Source organism: Hypanus sabinus, chromosome 17 (genome assembly GCF_030144855.1).
Source record: "Hypanus sabinus isolate sHypSab1 chromosome 17, sHypSab1.hap1, whole genome shotgun sequence".
Lineage (NCBI taxonomy): Eukaryota > Metazoa > Chordata > Chondrichthyes > Myliobatiformes > Dasyatidae > Hypanus > Hypanus sabinus.
This window is the reverse complement of record NC_082722.1, coordinates 51,332,585-51,353,795: the sequence shown is the minus strand read 5'-3', so window position 1 is coordinate 51,353,795 and position 21,211 is coordinate 51,332,585. Positions and strand designations below refer to the sequence as shown.

Here is a 21,211-nt window from a genome sequence, read left to right as displayed (position 1 = left end):
TGGTGTACTCAGTAATGACAAGAAATACAATTGTTTGTGTGTTATTAGTTAAGGCAGTTTGCGGTTGTCTATTCTTGTTACTTAAATGAAGATCTGACCACATTTTATGAGTAATTAATGCAGAACACCAAGTAATTGCAAAGGGTTCACATTTTTTTTCTAACAACTGTATGTAGGCCATTTAAAATAAAAATTACTAATGTTAACTGGGAAAGAAATGCTGAATATTAAAACCAACATTTTCGTGCAACTCAATATGATCAAGTTATTGTTTCAAGTAATATACTGTAGCATATACAGTACTGAGAGCAAAGTGCTTAATATCTATTGATGAAAACATTGCTTTTGATATTCAAACTAATTTTGATACCAAGTTAATTTAAATATTTTGAACATATGTCCTCTGCTATCTTGAGAAAATATTTAAAAACTTAATATCAAATTCTGTTTTTGACTGATGATATTTGACCTTGACTGAGATGTGCTTTAATTTAATCACTTCAATGTAAATCATGTCAGTTTCTAGAAAGTTTTTTTAAATTAAGCTTTTTTTTCCTAATGCTTGAACTCATGAAATGAATATTTCCTATTTAAAATGCTGATGCCTTCTTTCAGAACGCTTTCCAGCCTCTTTCAGAAAGTAACATTCACAAGGTATTGGTTTACAAGGTTTCAGCTTAAAATGTTGACTATCCCTTTGTCCACAGATGCTACTTTACCCATTTAGTTTCTCCAGCTATAAGTTTCTGCTTTTTAAAAAAAAATGTTGACCTAGCAAAATAGTTCTTGCAGACATGGAGACACAAAACTGCCGATGCTGGAATCTGGAAGACCAAATAAGGGGCTGGAGGAACTCAGTGGGTCAGGTAGTCTGGCTTAAACCCAAAAAATTAACTGCCCATTTCCATCCATGTTTGTTGCCTAACACATTGACTTCTTCCAGTAGAATCTTGTAGGGATGTATGATTACGAAAGTCAAAAGAAAACAAATATTGAACAAATGAAATAATTGAAGTTCCTGTAAATGTTGCTATTGAGTCAAATGTGACCCTTTCTTGTAACAACGGGTCTTTGCTTTCTTACCATGTATTACCAATGGAGTAGCACTTGGGGGTATAAGCAGGAAAAAAATTCTACTGTTTTAACATTTGGTAAGGAAGAAAGATAAAGTTGTATATTTGTCTTTCAGAGTCCAGATCGTTACCTACAACTTGGGGCCAAAGTTCCAAAGGGAGCTTTATTGCTCGGACCACCAGGATGTGGCAAAACACTTCTGGCAAAAGCTGTTGCATCGGAAGCTCAGGTTCCTTTCTTAGCTATGGCTGGATCAGAGTTTGTGGAAGTGATTGGAGGTGAGGAGTAATTAGTTGTTAGGGATTTAGAGCTCTGTGACATTAAAGTTTGTTAACCACCATTTCTCAGTATGTTGTTCTCATCCTGGCCTAGCTCATTTCTCGGTCCACAGTAGTGAGTGTTTGCAGGAGATATGAGCAGACTAGTTTTTGCTACTACAGGTATATTGGAACAGGAAAAAAGCAAGCTTTGGATTTATGTAACACCTTTATGGTGTTCTTTTCAGAAGGTCCTAAGTTCCCTTGCATCAAATAAACTATGTTGAGAATAGCTACCGATGTATTGTGGAAGCCATTTTATACACAGCAATCTTCAATAGTTAGAAACATAGAAAACCTATAGCACAATACAGGCCCTTTGGCTCACAATGCTGTGCCAAACATGTACTTAGTTTAGAAATTACCTAGGGTTACACATAGCCCTCTATTTTTCTAAACTCCATCTAGGATTCTCTTAAAAGACGCTATCATATCTGCCTCCACCACCATTGCTGGCAGCCCATTCCACGCACTCACCACTCTGCGGATAAAAAAAAACTTACCCCTGACATCACCTCTGTACCTACTTCCAAACACTTTAAAATTGTGCCCTCTTGTGCTACCCATGTCAACCCTGGGGAAAAAGCTTCTGACTATCCACATGATCAATGCCTCTCATCATCTTAAACACCTCTATCAGGTCACCTCTCATCCTCTGTTGCTCCAAGGAAAAAAGGCTGAGTTCACTCAACCTATTCTCATAAGGCATGCTCCCCAATCCAGGCAACATCCTTTTAAATCTCCTCTACACCCTTTCTATGGTTTCCACATCCTTCCTGCAGTGAGGTGACCAGAATTGAACACAGTACTCTAAGTGGGGTCTGACCAGGGTCCTATATAGCTGTAACATTTCCTCTCAGCTCTTAAACTCAATCCCATGGTTGATGAAGGCCAGTGCACTGTATGCCTCCTTAACCACAGAGTCAACCTGTGCAGCAGCTTTGAGTGTCCTATGGACTCGGACCCCAACTCTGATCCTTCACACTTCCAAGAGTCTTACCATTAATACTATACTCGGCCATCATATTTGACCTACCAAAATAAACCACCTCACACTTATCTGGGTTGAACTCCATCTGCTACTTCACGTCCCAGTTTTGCATCCTATTGAAGTCCTGCTGTAACCTCTGACAGCCCTCCACACTATCCTTAACACCCCCTACCTTTGTGTATTCAGCAAATTTATTAACCCATCCCTCCACTTCCTCATTCAGGTCATTTATAAAAGCCATGAAGAGAAGGGGGTCCCAGAACAGATCCCTGAGGTGCACCACTGGTCACCAACCTCCATGCAGAATATGACCTATCTACAGCCACTCTTTGCCTTTTGTGGGCAAGCCAATTCTGGATCCACAAAGCAAGGTCCCCTTGGATCCCATGCTTCCTTACTTTCTTTTTTTTTTTTTTAAACTTTTTTTATTGCATTTTTAAATGATTACAAAGTATGAAAAAACAATGTATATAACCCATACCCCCTCCCCTTAACTCCTCCCCCCTAACTGCCCTATAAAAAAAAAGAAAGAAAGAAAGAAAGAAAGCCTGGTTATTGGAAGATCTCCACATGCTCCATGGAATTCGTAATAATTTTAATATGTATATTTATTTCTTTCCCCTAATAACCAATTGTTTCATCTTCAAAGCATCTATATATTTAATCCTGTCTTTTGTAAATAAGGGCTCCAAATTTTCAAAAATGTTTCATATTTATCTCTTAAATTATAAGTAATTTTTTCTAATGGAATACAACCATAGATTTCTTTCTTCCAAGAATCTATACTTAAATGTGTATCCGATTTCCAAGTAACTGCAATAGCTTTTTTGGCTACTGCCAGTGCTACTGCCAGTGCAATTTATATCTTGCATGTATAATTTGATTCAAAGACAGGTAATTAAGCAAGGAGTCCATAAGTCAAGACAAAAATGGGAAAGTGATTTGAATATTAAAATTGAAGAAACAAATTGGTCAAGACTATGTCTTGACAGTATGACAAATACAATAAATGTTCGGTTAAGATTAGTGCAGTATAATTTTCTACATCAATTATATATTACACCACAAAAAATAAAAAAATTTAATCCAAATTTATCGGATCAGTGTTTCAGATGTAACCAGGAAACTGGTACTTTTTTACATTCGACATGGTCTTGTTCTAAAATTCAACCTTTTTGGACAAATTTAAGATTTTTACTGGAACAAATTACAGGAACACAACTTCCTCATAATCCAATATTATTTTTACTAGGTGATATTGAAGGGATAAAACCGAAACTCAAATTAAATAAGTATCAGAAAGAATTTATAAAAATTGCTTCCTTACTTTCTTAATAAGCCTTGCATGAAGTACCTTATCAAATGCCTTGCTGAAATCCATATACACTACATCTACTGCTCTTCCTTCATCAGTTTAGTCACATCCTCAAAAAATTCAATCAGACTCATAAGGCACAACCTGCATTTGACAAAGCCATGCTGACTATTCCTAATCATATTATGTCTCTCCAAATGTTCATAAATCCTGCCTCACAGGATCTTTTCCATCAACTCACCAACCACTGAAGCAAGACTCACTGGTCTGTAATTTCCTGGACTATCTCTACTCCCTTTCTTGAATAAGGGAACAACATCTGCAACCCTCCAATCTCTGGAACCTCTCCCATTCTGATTGATGGAAAGATCATTGCCAGAGGCTCAGCAATCCCCTCCCTCACCTCCCACAGTAGCCTGTGGTACATCTTGTCTGGTTCCAGAGACTTATCCAACTTAATGCTGTTTAAGGTGTATGTAACAAGAAGAAAGCTCCAGCACATCCTCTTTTTTAATGCCTATATGCTCAAGCTTTTCAATCCACTGTGGGTCATCTCTACAATCGTCAAGATACTTTCCCGTAGAGAATACTGAAGCAAAGTATTCATTAAGTACCTCTGTCATCTCCTCCAGTTCCCTACCCACTTTTCCACTGTCACACTTGATTGGTCCTATCCTCCCATGTCTTGTGGTCTTGCTCCTCACATACTTGTAGAATGCCTTGGGGTTTTCCTTAATCCTGCTCGCCAAGGCCTTCTCATGGCCCCTTACGGCTCTCCTGATTTCATTCTTAAGCTCCTTCATGCTAGCCTTATATCCTTCTGCATCTCTATCATTACCTAGTTTTTTGAGCCTTTTGTAAGCTTTTCTTCTTTTCTTGACTAGATTTTCAACAGCCTTTGTACACCATGGTTCCTGTACTTTATCATCCTTTCTCTGTCTCATTGGAATGTACTTATGCAGAATGCCCTGCAAATATCCCCTGAACATTTGCCATATTTCTGACGTACATTTCCCTGAGAACATGTTCCCAATTTATGCTTCCAAGTTCCTGCCTGATATCTTCGTATTTCCCCTTACTCTAATTAAACGCTTTCCTAACTTGTCTGTTCCTATCCCTCTCCAATACAATGGTAAAGGAGATAGAATTGTGATCACTATCTCCAAAATGCTCTCCCACTGAGAGACCTGACACCTGACCAGGTTTATTTCCCAATACCAGATCAAGTTCAGCCTCTCCTCTTGTTGGCTTGTCAACATATTGTGTCAAGAAACCTTCCTGAACACACCTAACAAACTCCACCCTATCTAAACCCCTTGCTCTAGGGAGATGCCAATCAATATTTGGGAAATTAAAATCTCCCACCAAGACAACCCTGTTACTATTACACCTTTCCAGAAGCTGTCTCCTTATCTGCTTAGTTCGGTTCCCCCCAGCAATTCTAGTTTAAACTCTCCCAACAGCCTTAGCAAACCTCCCTGCCAGGATATTGGTCCCTTCTGATTCAAGTGCAACCCATCCTTTTTGTACAGGTCACGCCTGTCCCAATGATCCAGAAATCTGAATCCCTACCCCCCCTGCTACAATCCCTCAGCCATGCATTTATCCTCCACCTCACTCTATCCTATACTCACTGAAGCGTGGCACAGGCAGTAATCCCATTATTTTGTTTTAGAAATTTGATTCAGTGATTAATATTGTCCAGCACAGATTTCTTTTCTCTTTGGAATAGTGTTATTTTACATCCACTTGGGAAAGGATTGGAGGCTTGATTTTAAAGTCTGTGTGTGCATTTTAGTTTCTACCTTTTAAGGTTCAATTTAATCAGATGAATAAAAAAAAAATCAACTGGAATTTTACTTTGTATTGATTTAAATGATCCATCTCATGTATTTTTGGTCTTTGGCCTGTAACTCATTCGCTCTTTTTCTCTGATCTATTGGCTGTGGATAGTGTTAAAAGGTCTTTTGCACCAGGGCAATCTTTACCATGAAATTTCACAGACAGCAAAATATACATTGGCTTTATCTTCTGCTTAACCTGTAAGTGGTTTCTCAATGCCTTTAAATGTGCTTGGCATTCAGAATCTTATAAATTATTAAAAGTAAACAATTATATTCTACAACAAGTGAGTTCCTAGCATAAAGCTCTCCTATAAAGCTGCAGCTGGTGAAGCCAGGCAACAGTTGTTGTATGCACAGTGTCTCCCATCTCAGTCAGTGAAGCTTGTAACTCCTCCAGAGTTGTCATAGGTCTCTTGGTGGCCTCCCTCATCAGTCCCTTCCTTGCATAGTTACTCAGTTTTTGAGAACGGCTTGCTCTAGGCAGACTTGCAGCTGTGCCATATTCTTTCCATTTCTTGATTGACTTAACTGTACTCCCCTGGGATATTCAGTGACTTGGAAATTTTCTTGTATCGATTTCCTGAATTGTGCTTTTCAAAAACCTTTTTGCGGAGTTACTTGGAGTGCTCTTTTGTGTTCATGGTGTAGTTTTTGCCAGAATACTGACTCAACATTCCAGATACAGGTGTATTTTTAATACAATTAATTGAAACACCTCGATTTCACATGATGATTTCCATTTAACTAAATATTTGACTTCTAAAACCAATTGGCTTCATCAGTGATGATTTGGTGTGTCATATTAAAGGGGGTGTATACTTATGCAATCAATTATTTTGTGTTTTATAGTTCTAATTAATTTAGATCACTTAGTCGAGACCAGTTTTCACTTTGTTATGAAAATGTCTTTTTCTGTTGATCAGTATAAAAAAAAGCCAAATTAAATCCACTGTGATTCAATATTGTAAAACAATAAAACATGAAAACTTCCAAGGAGGGTGAATACTTTTTATAGGCACTGTAACTGTAAATCCCAAAACTTGTAGCCAGGCGAATAAATAAGTATCTGTTCATGAGTGAATGCTTTCAGAATATGTGCCAGTTACATAGTTCGCTAACATTCGGCCTAAAGGACCTTCTTCACTGGAAATAAATTCCAAATATAAATGGAATTCTACAACTGTCTTCAAATAGTCTTATAATCAGCTTTAAAATATAAATTGTGATAATAGCAGCTTTCAGCAAGTATATTTGTTATGCAGATTTATAAAGGAAAGTGAGACCATAAGACAGTACAATTGGAAAATTGGAGCATTGATGTTCAGAAAACTTTTCTTGCAAAAGTGCTACCAGATGTTGGAAGGAAATAATTTACATGTGGCACTTCACGTGGTTTGCAAGTCCCATGTATCTCTGCACCAGTGGATTTTTTCTGGGGCCACATTTTGTTTTGTAAATGCACCAAGATCCTACATATGTCATTGTGATAATGATGTCCATTTAATCTGTTTTGTTAAGGGAATATCCTGTGCCAATTATAGACAGTTGGTGGCCTTTGTTTAATGCTGCACTTGAACAGCAGCATTATTTCTACATGATTTCCATTTTGGCATGCCTTTTTGGGTTATATGTTGAGTGGGTTTATATAGAGCTCACAATCTCCGAACCAGAAACAAAGTAGTTAACATTTGAACCAGTTTAATTCAAGGTTTTTTCAATTGAGATAATATGCACAATCGTTTCATGTTTGTATTGCAGAATGCACATTTTCTGTTCACATTTTCTGGTGTCACTGCAGAATTAATATCATGAATGTTGCACTTGAATGTTGTGACTAGTTGCCCTGATTACCCTGATTAATTTTTTGCTGAAGAGCCTGGTTATTATGAGAAAACAATACTTTATTTCTGACAAATGCAAGCAGTTAAGATTGGATTCCTGTCCTCCTAAGCTTGGCTTTGTCACGCGAGTTCTCTGAAAATGTTATTTCATTTTAGGCCTTGGTGCTGCTAGAGTACGAAGTTTGTTTAAGGAAGCCCGTACTCGTGCCCCATGCATTGTGTACATTGATGAAATTGATGCAGTGGGTAAAAGGCGATCAACTAACATGTCTGGTTTTGCTAATACTGAGGAAGAACAAACGCTGAATCAACTGTTAGTCGAAATGGATGGTGGGTGTTACACTCTGGTACAATTGGGCTGCAAACCTGTGTGGTAATATATCATTCAATATTTTATTTGTCTTCTGAAATATACGTGAACTGTTCTTTAGTATTGTTAGAGGTGTATGGAATATCTGAGTTGAATATTGTTTATCTTTTGCATGCCTAAAAATTGGTGTTGATTGCAAATTGTCAAGTTGATTTGAATGTTATCCTTGTTCATCCTAATGATAACCCTAAGATGCTAGAATAAAGGTGCTCCACTTCTGAGCATGAAGTGTACGACATGGTGATCTTATTTACATTGGAAGTACAGCCAAGGAACCCAGCCTGTTTTCAATCAATTATTTGTCAGTGCAGCAACATTTCAAATGGTACTTGAATAACCATGCTAGATCCAAATTCCTTAAATTATTTTTAGTATGATATTGTTATTTGCTCAATTCCACACATGGCATAAAAGGCACAAATTCCATTTATTCATTGTCATATATGATCCACTCATCATTACAAATTTAAATGTTTGACTTGCGTACATCTAATGTAGTATATATTGAAACATCAGAAACATAGCCTCTTTTGTGGAGTAGAACAACCTGGCCTTACATATTGAAGCAGTGCATATTGTCTTTATTTTAAACAGGAATTGGCACAACAGATCACGTAATAGTTCTGGCATCAACCAACCGTGCTGACATTTTGGACAGTGCCTTAATGCGACCTGGTCGTTTGGACAGGCACATATTTATTGACTTTCCCACATTGCAGGTACTGATGGATATGAGCATAAAATATTTATACTTTGGTTTACAACATAGCCAACTTACTAGTGAAAGTATACTTTTGCTATTCCACTAAAGTTGAAATTGTATTTTAATTATTCATCTAATTGTGTTTGTGGAATTGTAGGTCTTGGTAAGTATTAAGAAAATACTAACATTAGCAAAACTACTCATTTTATCAGTTTAATATTGTTTCCCACTTGCAATACTATTATAGAACATTATCTTTCTAATTTACCTCTGCAATCGATTTTTATTGAAGTGAGAATTATTTTATAAAAAGCTGGCATTTAATTGGGTTAATTTTAAGCCAATTTAATGGAAGAGAAGGAAAATCTGATGTGTTGCCATAGTCACGGATCTGTTGGTTTTAAAAAAAATCTTAGCAAAGAGCTATTAAACACTTTGAGAGCTGAAAGTTAGCTTGATGAAATAATGGTTAAAAATATACTTTGTTCGGGAATGCTGATATCAAATTCTATTCAGACTTTCTTTAACAAAATTATAAACTGGGTGTATTTGAATATTATTGTTATCTGCCTGTTGCTGGCAAAGTTAGCCTATGTTGTTCTTCACCAGCTGTGCAGGAGAATATAGTGAGCTTCACAACAGTTGCTATGGTGAAGGTGTTTTGACTGTGTGATTGGGTAACAAGATCCAGAATATTGACCTTGCAGGAAAAAAAGGCAGATTTATGTTTTGAAGTCAGGATGATATGTGTGACTTGGAGATGTTTCTTTGTGCCTTCTGCCTTTATTTATTTTTTAAGGTGTTAGAGATTACTGGTTTGGCAATTGCTTTCAAAGAAGCCTTGGTATGTTATTGCAGTGCATTTTGTAGGTAGTACACACCATAGTGTCTTCATTCTTTTGCCATCAATTTGAATTTTTCAGAGCAGTACTATCCACTCAAGTAGAAAGATTAAAATCATATTTCTAAATTTTTGCTGATTGGAAACCTTGGGGTGCTACAGTATATACTGCTCACGTAACTGGAGTATGTATGAGCTGAATTTGTTTGGGTTTTTGGTTATTCTGATTCGGAATGTTAGAGTATATAGGATTTTGGCAATGACATTGCCTTTTAATAATAAGAAGTGGACCTTATTGTTCTCTGGCATTTATATCTACAAATATTTGAAATGCTGGGAGCAGCACCAATATGGCCTTTTTTCAGCCACATTTAATCTCATACTCCAACTGCAAGGGGTGCTATGCACTATTCTCAAAAGATCAGGCATAATCTTAATAACAAATCTACAACTAAGCCAAGCTTAATGAAGACTGCTGCTAATGTTGCATCATTGCCCCAACACTTTTCCAGTCTTTCTCACTAATGCTGCTTATCACCTCCAACAAGTTTCTTATCAAAGCTCATCTTCAGACTGTGAATCTACAGCAAACACAGTTCAGAACCTAGCTCACCAGAACCCTCATAGTCAAGGTGCAGAAGATGATGCTTGCAAATGCTAGTTGACTGTCCTCAAATCTGTCAATGTAATCACCAAACTTTGTTGAGAGAATGATTCTTATGTTCAGAATTCACATTACAAAAGTTCTCTTCAACTTGCTGTTGCTGTGTATAACACTTCTCTTTGATAGTAAAGGTTTACAGTAAAATCCTGAAAAACGTGGGTTACTAGTTTCTTGTCAGCCACTGCTCAGCAAAAACAAACATTGTTGAAGAAATCTACCATTGCCTTCAATGTGGCACCACAGTCTTGACTTGATTGAAGAAAAGAGCATTTGAAGATCAAGATCTTAGAATTGGCTGAAAACTTGGTCTATTATCAGCTGCAATCATAGTTGTCCTCTGTGCTTCTGAACCCAGATTACTTGCAACAGGAACTAGAAAAATTAAACCTATGCATTCTCCTTAAAGTTCTCTGCCTTCACCAAATCTGCACCCCTAGTATAGAGATTCTAATAATGCATTCTCTTTATCTTCTTTTTATCCTTCTCAATTCTTTTCTGCACTCTCTCAATTGCATCAATCATTTTTTTTTAGTATAGCAATCAGGAATGCATAGAAGTACCCTAAGTGTGCCAAACAAAGGTTCAACACAGGTTTATTTTAATTTTCCTACATTTCTTTGAGAAAATTAACTTGGTTGCTTTTTTAATGACTTTGCTAACCCTTGGAGCAATACTTTGTGATTGATGTTATTGTTGTCCAAGGTTACTTATTCCTTTATTCAACTTTGTGTAACACCTACTAAATACAAAAGGATCATATTTTCCCTATCAGAATGTTATTGGAAAAGTATGAAGATAAAACCTGTGTTTTAAAATAAGGCAAGACCATTTTTTTACTAGTTATGATTTAACAAATGTGGATGGAGGCAGCTGCTTTGAATTATATTGAAGTCAAAAGAGTGCAAAACAGTCAAAATGGAGATAAAGCTCTGAATAAATGTGTTTCATGGGGAAGGGCCGCAGTCTATGAACACTAAGGGGCTGTGTCATGTTTAAAGCTTTTCAAATGCATCAAGATTTATTGTTTAAATAGTAAACATGATTGGCACTGGTATTTTGTAAGAATTGTATTGGTCTGATGACACAATAAATGTAAAGAAATATGTGCAGCTTGTATTTTCCTGTATACAGGTTGAAAAAGAGTTTAATTCCGGTGTCCTCTGTAAGAAAGCTTGTATGTTCTTCCCATGTGTGCATGGGTTTCCTTCTGGTGCTCTGCTTTCCTCCCATAGTCCAAAGAATTACCGGTTAGTAGGTTAATAGGTCATTGAAAATGTTCTTGTGATTAGGCTGGGGTTAAATAGGTGGGTTGCTAAGCAGTACGTCAGCCAGAAGGGCCTATTCTGCGCTGTATCGCGAAAAAAAAAAATCATCTTGCACACAGTCCTACGTAAAAATAAGCTCCAATAGTATAAATAGCACAATTAGATTCCTCTCTGCACTTTTAAAGATTAACTTTATTTGTTATATGTACATTGAAGTGCAGCATTTGCATTAAATCAATCAGCGAGGGTTGTACTGCGCAGTCTGCAGGTGTTGCCATGCTTCCGTTGTCAGCTTAACATTCCCGCAACTCACTAATCGTAATCATGTCTGGAATGTGCAGGGAAACCAGAGTACCTAGAGGAAACTCACACAGTCGAGGAAAGAACGTACAAACTCCTTACAGATGGTGGTGGGAATTTTTTCATTTTTGTGCATTTTGGGTCACTTTAGGAAAAGTCATAAAATTTCAGCTGAAAAAATGGCATTTAGGATGTTTTTACTGCTGTCAAATGTGAAAATGGGTCAAATTTGACCCAAGCAGTATTTAAGGGTACCTCCTGTTAGTGAACAAGACATCAGGCTATGTGTATAGTCAAGGACATGCAAGAACTGAATGAGTAGTTTCTGTGTCCTATCAGAAGAGTGAGATGATCTAGATATCAATGTCACATATTTGCTACTTCTTGGAGTCAACTGTCTTGGTGTTTCCTAGCTGTCTTCCCACTTTAGAAATTTCCTACACTTAGTCTCCAACAAAATGCTGTTGTATGTGCTTCATCTCTCACAGCTGACATCCAGTCCATTGGAACCATGGTTGTAAAGGATTCATTCTGTTCTTAAATCCTAATAATTTCACATCCCTTCCTGCAACCTGCTCAAACATTACAATCATCAGATCTCTCCACTCCATTAACCAAACTCTTTGCATTATTATAGTTTCCCTGTCATTGACTTTAAGGTATACTTTGGCTGGATACCTTGCTGCTCTCTGCTATTTCCTCCGGGGTTCCTTAAATTGTCACCCTCAGCCAAGCAAGCTTGGTATTAGATTTTACCTGATGATGCTCCTGTAAATTGTTCAAGGTATGTGACAATTGGTACACTATAAATGCAGATTTGTCTTTATCGTACCAACTGAGGAAGCACATTGATTTCCTTGAGTGGTCTGAAGAATTCTGATCTATCAGAGCTTTAGCATTAAGAAAAACTTAGTCTAGCAGTTTTCTGTTAATTTGTGTATGATCTTTTGTCCATTTCAAGTCCTGAAGTCCTCCTTTCCTATTCTGTGCTTTTGATTGCATTTTAGTTTATCTTTACAACTGCAGAAATTTTTAACTCCCAATCAAAAAAATTGTTACGAATTACTATCATGACAGCAACTTGTGCAATATTACTGACTTTGACAATAGCCACTTTTGAATAGTATGAAATAAAGGTTTCCTTACAAATGATTTATATTAGTATAAAATGTATGATGTTGTAGCAGTGTGCTACATGCACAAGTAGTCGGTGAACTGCAGTTGCAAAAGAGGTTTATTCAAACTTTGCGGCCTCACTTTAAAGCCTTCCTGTTCCCGTCCTCCCCCCGTCCCGCGCACGGGCTTTTCCCCTTGCTGGTGAAGCAGGCTTGGCACCCTCTTTGGGACCGGCCTCAATGCCGGCATGTGCCACTTTGTGAGCTGGTTCGAGTGCACTGGGAAGTGGGGGTCGTACAAAAACGAACTTACAGTTTTGCAGGTCTTTGGGTATGCAGGTCGGGTTCTGCCCATGCTGTGAAGTGGTTATGGGGGCCAGGTTACCGATCCTCTCGCGTAGTCTGTCCAGGACTGCTGCGAGTTCTTCCTCTTGCCCCCTTGGGGCTAGTATGAACTCTCCTGGGACAACCAGGGGCATGCCGTACACCAACTTGGCTGACGAGGTGTACAGATCCTCTTTGGGCATCGTGCAGATTCCGAGCAGGACCCAGGGAAGCTTGTCCACCTAGTTAGGCCCTTTGAGGTGGGCCATGAGAGCCGACATCAGGTGATGGTGGAAACGCTTCACTAGTCCGTTCGACTGTGGGTGGTTGGCAGTTGTGTGGTGCAGCTGTGTCCCCAAAAGGCTGGCCATAGCTGACCACAGGCTGGAGGTGAACTGGGCGCTTCTGTCGGAGGAGATGTGGGCCGGTACACCAAAGCGAGATACCCAGGTTGCAATCAGTGCTCGGGCGCAGGATTCAGAGGTGGTGTCAGTGAGCGGTACCGCCTCTGGCCATCTTGTGAACCGGTCCATGATAGTCAGGAGGTGGCGCACTCCTCGCGACACTGGCAGGGGGCCCACAATATCCACATGAATGTGGTCGAAACGCCGGTGGGTGGGGTGGAACTGCTGTGGCAGGGCTTTGGTGTGCCGCTGCACCTTGGCTGTTTGGCAGTGCATGCACATTTTGGCCCATTCACTGACCTGCTTGCGGAGTCCCTGCCAAATGAACCTGTTGGCTACCATCAGGACGGTTGACCTGATGGAGAGGTGCGCTAAGTTGTAAATGGAATTGAAAACGCACCACCGCCAGGCTGCCGGGACGATGGGGCGGGGTTGGCCAGTGGTGATGTCACAGAGTAGGGTCCTCTCAACTGGGCCTACGGGGAGGTCCTGGAGCTGCAAACCAGAGACTGCGGTTCTGTAACTAGGGATCTCCTCGTGTGCCTGCTGCGCCTCCGCCAGTGCTTCATAGTCTACCCTCTGGGACAGGGCTTGGATGTTAGGGCAGGAGAGGGCGTCCGCCACGACATTGTCCTTTCCCGAGACATGCCGGACATCCGTTGTGTATTCGGAGATGTAGGACAGATGGCACTGCTGGCAGGACGACCAGGGTCGGACCAGGTTTGTGGTCTGTGAACGCGGTGAAGAGCCTACCTTCTAAGAAGTACCTGAAATGCTGGATTGCCAGGTATAGCGCCAACCGTTCCCGGTCGAAAGCACTCTATTTGAGCTCGGATAGTCGTAGGTGTTTGCTGAAAAACGCCAGGGGTTGCCAGCGACCCTCGATGAGTTGTTTCAGCACTCCACCGACTGCCATGTTAGATGCGTCCACTTTGAGGGCGGTAGGGACGTCTGTTCTGGGGTGCACTAGCGTTGCGGCGTTTGCCAAGGCTTCTTTGGTTTTAATGAAAGCGGCGGCATACTCCTCGTCCCAGGTAATGTCCTTACCCTTACCCGACATCAGGGCGAACAGGGGGCTCAAGGGAGGCTGCTGAAGGGAGGAAGCGGTGGTAGAAATTCACCATACCCACGAATTCCTGAAGGCCTTTGATTGTGTTGGGTCAGGGGAAATGGCGGACCACGTTTACCTTGGAGGGCAGAGGGGTTGCCCCGTCTTTAGTAATCCTGTGGCCCAGGAAGTCGATGGTGTCGAGCCCAAACTGGCATTTGGCCGGGTTGATTGTTAGGCCGTATTCACTCATTTGGGCGTAGAGTTGATGGAGGTGGGACAGATGCTCTTGACGATTACTGCTGGCTATGAGGATGTCGTCCAAATAGATGAAAGCGAAGTCCAGGTCGCGTCCCCCTGCGTCCATTAACCGCTGAAACGTCTGTGCGGCATTCTTTAGGCTGAACGGCATGCGGAGGAACTCGAAAATGCCGAACGGGGTGATGAGTGCCGTTTTGGGGACGTCATCTAGATGCATTGGGATTTGATGGTATCCCAGGACGAGGTCTACCTTGGAGAAGATCCGTGTGCCGTGCAGGTTTGCTGCAAAGTCCTGAATGTGCGGCACAGGGTAGCGGTCTGGTGTTGTAGCCTCGTTCAGCCTGCGGTAGTCGTCGCATGGTCTCCAGCCCCCTGTTGCTTTGGGCACCATGTGCAAGGGGGAGGCCCATGGGCTGTTGGACCGCCATATGTTCCCCAATTTCTCCATCCTTTTGAACTCCTCCTTCGCCAGTCGGAGCTTGTCCGGGGGGAGCCTTCAAGGATGGGCGTGGAGGGGGTCCTTGTGTTGGGATGTGGTGCTGTCCGCTGTGTCTGGGCATGGCTGCTGTGAACTGTAGCGCCAGAACCGATGGGAAATCCGCCAGGACTCTGGTGAAGTCGTTGTCGGACAGCATGATGGAGTCTAGGTGTGGGGCCGGCAACTGGACTTCACCCAGGGAGAACGTTTGAAAGGTCTAGGTGTGGACCAGTAGGCTGTGAGCTCACAAAAAATCTGCTCCCAGGAGCGGTTGGGCTACGGCGGCCAGTGTGAAGTCCACGTGAACCGGCTGGAGCCAAACTGTAGCCGCACCGTACGGGTGCCGTAGGTCCTTACTGTGCTGCCGTTTGTGGCCCTCAGGGTGGGACCCGGTTCTCTTTTGCGGGTGTCATAACTCGTCGGAGGTAAGACGCTGATCTCGTCTCCGGTGTCAATGTAAAAGCAGCGTCCTGACTACTTGTCCCAGACATACAGGAGGCTATCCCAATGGCCAGCCGCCGTAGCCATCAGCGGCAGCTGGCCCTGGCGTTTCCCGGGAACTTGTAGGGCAGGCTACAGCAGTGGGCTTCTGTGCCCCACCGCTGGTGGTAGATGCACCATTGTTCGTCGGTCTTCTCTCCCCTGCCTTTGGGGTAAGTGGGCTCTGCGGCCAGACCTGGTCTGGTCTGCTCCTGGGAGCGTGGCCTGGTGATCTGTACAACGGACACCCCACTCTCCTTCTTGGCTTTCCACAGCACGTCCACCCAGGCTGCCACCTTCCGGGGGTCGCTGAAATCTGCGTCAGACAGCAGCAGGCGTATGTCCTCAGGCAGCTGCACCAGGAATGCCTGCTCAACCATGACGCAGGGCTTGTGTCCTCCGGCCAGGGACAGCATCTTGTTCATCAAAGCCGACGGTGGCCTGTCTCCCAAACCATCCAGGTGCATTAAGCGGGCAGCTCGCTCGTGCCATGAGAGTCCGAAAGTCCTTATGAGCAGGTCTTTGAATTCTGTGTATTTGCCGTTCTCTGGGGGCGACTGTATGAATCCTCAACCTGGGCGGCTGTTTCCTGGTCGAGGGAGCTCACCATGTAGTAGTAACGTGTGGCATCCGAGGTTATCTGCCGAATGTGGAATTGGGCTTCTGTTTGCTGGAACCATAGGTGAGGTCGCAGCATCCAGAAGCTTGGCAGTTTTAACGAAACTGCATGAACAGATGCGGCGTCATTCATCTCCGGTCCAAATATCGTTTGGGCCGTCGGGGTCTCAATTGTAGCGGTGTGCTACACGCAGTGCTGAAATAACAACATGGAGTCAGTGAGCTGCAGTTGCAAAAGAGGTTTATTTAAACTTCACGGCCTCACTTTAAAGCCTTCCTGTTCCCGCCCTCCCTGGGCGGGAATGCTGTAGGGAGTGCATATTCATAGTCCCGTCCCGCGCGTGGGCTTTTTCCCTTGCTGGTGAAGCAGGCTTGGCGCCCTCTTTGGGACCGGCCTCAATGCTGGCGCGCGCCACTTTGTGAGTCGATTCGTGTGCGCTGGGAAGTGGGTCGCCACAATGTATTGCTTTTATTTTCATTTTATTAAGTTTACCAAAATGTTGCTTGAAGATGATGGCATCCATGGTCTGATAATTACATTGTAGACAGAGTGCATGCTTTTAAAATACCACTATTAAAAGAAAGATGCAAGGTGATTTTATTTATCATGGAATAATTCATTCAGTCTCTCGGCTGTCCCATTCAGCAAACTTATAGGTAATTTTGAATTAGAAATACACTTACAAAATAATATGAGAAAAAGAATGATAGTTTAATTTTACAAGTTTTGTTCAACCTGGTGTAGTAAGTTGTTTATTTCACTTACATTTTTAGGAGAGGAAGGAGATTTTTGAACAACATTTAAAAAGTCTGAAGTTATCACAACCAGCCAGGTTTTATTCACAACGATTGGCTGAGCTCACTCCGGGGTTCAGTGGTAAGACTTCAACGTGCATAATTTATTGTTTTTCTATGAGCAGACATGTGGCAAATGAAATTGAATACAGAAGGATGATACATGCCACAGTTCAGAATAGAATGAAGTGTTATAACTTCAAAGGCAGAATTCATAAAGAGTTGCAAGACCGAAGGGATCTGGATGTATACATAAATTTTTGATACCTGACCATTCAGGTTATAAAGGATAAAAAGGCATATAGGAGTCCTGGGCTTCATAAAAAGAGGAATAGAATACAGGAACAAGTAATAATCATAAAAGACTGCTTGGGTCATCTCATGAGGGTACAGAAAATACTTGCCTCTCTTCCAGAACAAAGCACTTTAATTACTTTAATATACTGGAGTAGTTGGATTTGTTCTTGGTTAACATTGTAGATGAAATGAGTGTGTGTCCCCTGTAGAGTCTACAGCTAGGAACACAGTAGCAAAATAAGATTTAGGACCTAGAGGAGGAGGAATTTATTCTGAGGGTATAGCATCTTTGGCATTGTCTTTGGAGAGTTGTGGAAGCTCAGTCTATAGATTTCTGGGTGTTAAAGAAATCTCTAGATGTGGGGACAGTGAATTTGGTGCAACTAATATCTGACATAATTGTTACAAAGTAAATCTGTTCTGGTTTAATTATCCATTGATTTGTTTTTATTTTAGGAGCTGACATAGCTAACATTTGTAATGAAGCAGCATTACATGCAGCTAGGGAAGGGGAGAAATCTGTTGACACCTTCAGCTTTGAATATGCAGTGGAGAAAGTCATAGCAGGTAAATCCATTCATTGTTGAAGATATCTGATTTCTGAGACCTTTTCTCAAAATTTACAGTAAAGGTAAAATTGTTCTCCCTTTTAGCACTGTGAATAAAAAATAGGATGGATTCTCCAATGACTAATGAAATTCCGACACTTGGTGGTAGTCTTGAAGCAAGGTCCCCTTCAGAGATCCAATAATCCCAAGTGTGCCTTTTCCCTTTCCCAACAATAATTTCAGTTTGTTTCTGGGTTTGGGACTATCAGCTGACATGCAGACGATATCATTGACATTAAATTCTCAGGGTAACAAATGAGAAAGTTTTTTAAAAATATTAACTATTTAAACATTTTGCAGAGAATGAAAAAGATTGTTTTGCACGCAAGGTTAGGTTACAACTGGGGAAAAAAGTTCATAATGAGTTCACATAAAGAGATGTTTTGTCTAAAATCCACAGAAGTTTAAAAATCCTTTTGGAAGACTTAACCTTCAAACAATAGTAATGATAGTAATGAACTGGTGCACTGTGAAACATGTCAGTTATGCTTCATTTGGAAAGACCTTGATGTTTTCAGTATGAATAATAAAATATGATTGAAGTTCTCTATGGAGTGAAGGAAGAATTGCAGACTTAACTGGAATATGTTTATGTGGGTCTAATAGGGATGATGTTTTTATAAGCTATATTCAGTGATTCTGTTTTTATTGATTTCTGCTAGCTATATTAAAGAAGGCAATGGTACACAGGAGGAGAGGGGAATTATTGTTAATTCCTGGACTTCTGCATTTGACTGTTCATTTGCTTAAACTTGCTTTGAATTTTCATCCTTCTTGTATTTGCTCATATTCAGGGATTTGATTGTTGCTAACCACTTCAACCATTTTAACCCTCTAGTGAAGGTACTTCTGTAGTGATTTTGATAAGGGAATTCAGAATTTCAGATGAATAAGGAGCAGGAATACATTTTAAAATTAGGTTATTGCATAATGTGAGGCTGAATTTGCAGTTTGTTGGTGTAGCTGTAGACCTTGTCTTTTTTGGTAGAAATCACAAGTCTGGAATTAGAAGTCTTGCTGACTAATAAATGCCTGTTTTTAGATAATTTCCTCTGTACATTTTGTTTTGGGTGGTGAATAGGCGCCAGTCAATTAGACTGCTTTATCTTGGATGGTGTTGGAAAATCTTGAGGGTTAATGGAGCTGTACTCATCCAGCAAGTGATGAGAATTCCATCATGGTCCTTTGGTCTTATGGCTTCAGATAGTGGAACATTTTTGGGATGTCAGTTGCTACAGGATACCCAGGGTGGCAGCTGCTTGAACAAAACCAGCATTGCTTAGAGACTAGGCATGGGGGTGGGGGTGATTAATCCTGTATGACATGCCTTCAATCCCGATCCAGCAACAAGGCTCCAAAATCAAAGAGTATATTTGATACCTTATTAAGAAACCAGCAAAACAATTTTGATGCAATTTGAAAACTAATGAAACTAAAACTAGTAATATAACAATAAATAGTCGTAGCATATTAAATATACTTAAGCTTTCTTCAATGTAATTAAGTGTAATGAAGCAAACTTGAGCATAAAACAAAAAGATTTTATCCCAGCTCACTCCCTAGTCTAGTTGAACTGGACAAACACATGAAGACATAACTAAAACTCTTCACTTCAACTATGCTCCCACCATGTGACTAACTACAATAATAAATGGGGAACACAAAGTACAATGCAGATAGAACATAGATACATGACTCCAACACCCAGCTTTTGGCCTGCTCTTGTAGCTGCAGTATTAATGTGGCCTGTTTAACTGAGTTACTGGACAGTGATCTTCTCCAGGATATTGAAGGAGGGATTCAACAATGGGATGCCATTTAATGTCAAAGCTGGCATTTTGGTGGTATGAATATTACTCATTACTGCATATCTATCAGTCACCACTGAGAGGTGATACATCAAAGACAATGATGGCTTTCTTGACTTGGACCCTCTGAGGACCCCAGGTACTCACATTCAATTGACTGCTATCTCAATTTGAGACCAGAAAGTGTCCATCTGTAGTACTGGAGACATGGGTATCACAGGAACTTATTGAAAACTGAACTTACACTTGAAACCATTGATAACATTGGTAGAATTTGTCAAATCAGAATTTTACTCTAAATTGCGATTCAAATCATTACCAAGTCTGTAGATTTTAGCCTTGTGCTCCTGTGTAAACTCTTCTAATTCAATTATTATCATGTAATAATTCTAATGAATGCTTAGGACAAAATGAATAAACTCTTCCCAGGCTTCCAGCTGGGTACAGGACAAAAGATTACTGTAGCTTCTGCAAAGCAAAGCCAAGCCGACTACTGTATGTGCAAACCATGTCAGTGGTAGTTAAGTTAAGATAGCTGTTTAGTTATCCTCTTCGTGTAAAGGTGTGTGGCACATCTCAAAATGCAGAATCGTCCTTCAAGAAACAATACAAAGTAATCTTATGTCGTCTAATGATGCAGTACAATCTTAGAGGAAAGGTTTGTGGAGACACAGAGTTTTTATGAAGAAAACTAATGTAAATGGATTGCCTTCCATAATATTTTTCATTTATTCTCAATGTTAATATACCTGTTCACCACTGTTGGAAAAACATGCAATAGCCTCTTTTCAAAAACACCAAAATCATTGTTCAGTGAATTTTTAAATAAACTCTTTGGGGGGGGGGGGGGAATCAAACGTTGCTCCAGCTCGCATTCAGATTTTCATTCATTTTCCTTTGAGGCACTGCTAAGAAGAGTAAAATACTCTCCAAAGAAGAACAGAGAATAGTAGCTGTCCATGAGTCTGGACACGTCCTCGTTGGCTGGCTTCTTGAGCATACAGAAGCTGTTTTGAAGGTTTTATCATATTTTTAATATTATTAATGTTCATGTTGAGGTTTTCATAAACTTGTATAAATATTGTGCTATTTGAAATGGTGCTGTTCCACCTTTCAATAAATATTAAGCACCAGAAATAACTTCCTGAATGGCTCAATTGAATCACTATCTTGCAATGTCTGTAATGTCTTCTGAAAAAAGATTACATTTTTGCCTGATTTTTAAGTAATTACTGGAAGATATTTAACAGCAGTTCATGGGCTGTGGTTTTGTCTATATGAGGTTATGATCTCTTTCCTGGTGATGCTGAACCCTACCATTAAGGGGCCAAATGTGTTGAAGCTTTAGAGGAGGAAAATATGATTTCAAAATAAGAATGAAAGGATCTGTATTTAGGAAAATGTAAATGTTAAATCTAGACAGACTAGTTGAGGTAAATACATTAGGAAT

At 40.5% G+C, this 21,211-nt stretch overlaps 1 protein-coding gene across 1 annotated transcript in view; it reads left to right on the top strand.

Moving 5' to 3' along the window:
- Positions 1–21,211, top strand: part of spg7 (SPG7 matrix AAA peptidase subunit, paraplegin) — a 47,658-nt gene that overhangs the window by 14,177 nt on the left and 12,270 nt on the right. Inside the window, exons 8-13 of the mRNA XM_059993040.1 lie at positions 1,190–1,352; positions 7,539–7,712; positions 8,347–8,471; positions 17,028–17,130; positions 17,802–17,912; positions 20,664–20,779. Coding sequence (XP_059849023.1) covers positions 1,190–1,352; positions 7,539–7,712; positions 8,347–8,471; positions 17,028–17,130; positions 17,802–17,912; positions 20,664–20,779 — 792 coding nt within the window. The remainder of the gene's footprint in view (positions 1–1,189; positions 1,353–7,538; positions 7,713–8,346; positions 8,472–17,027; positions 17,131–17,801; positions 17,913–20,663; positions 20,780–21,211) is intronic.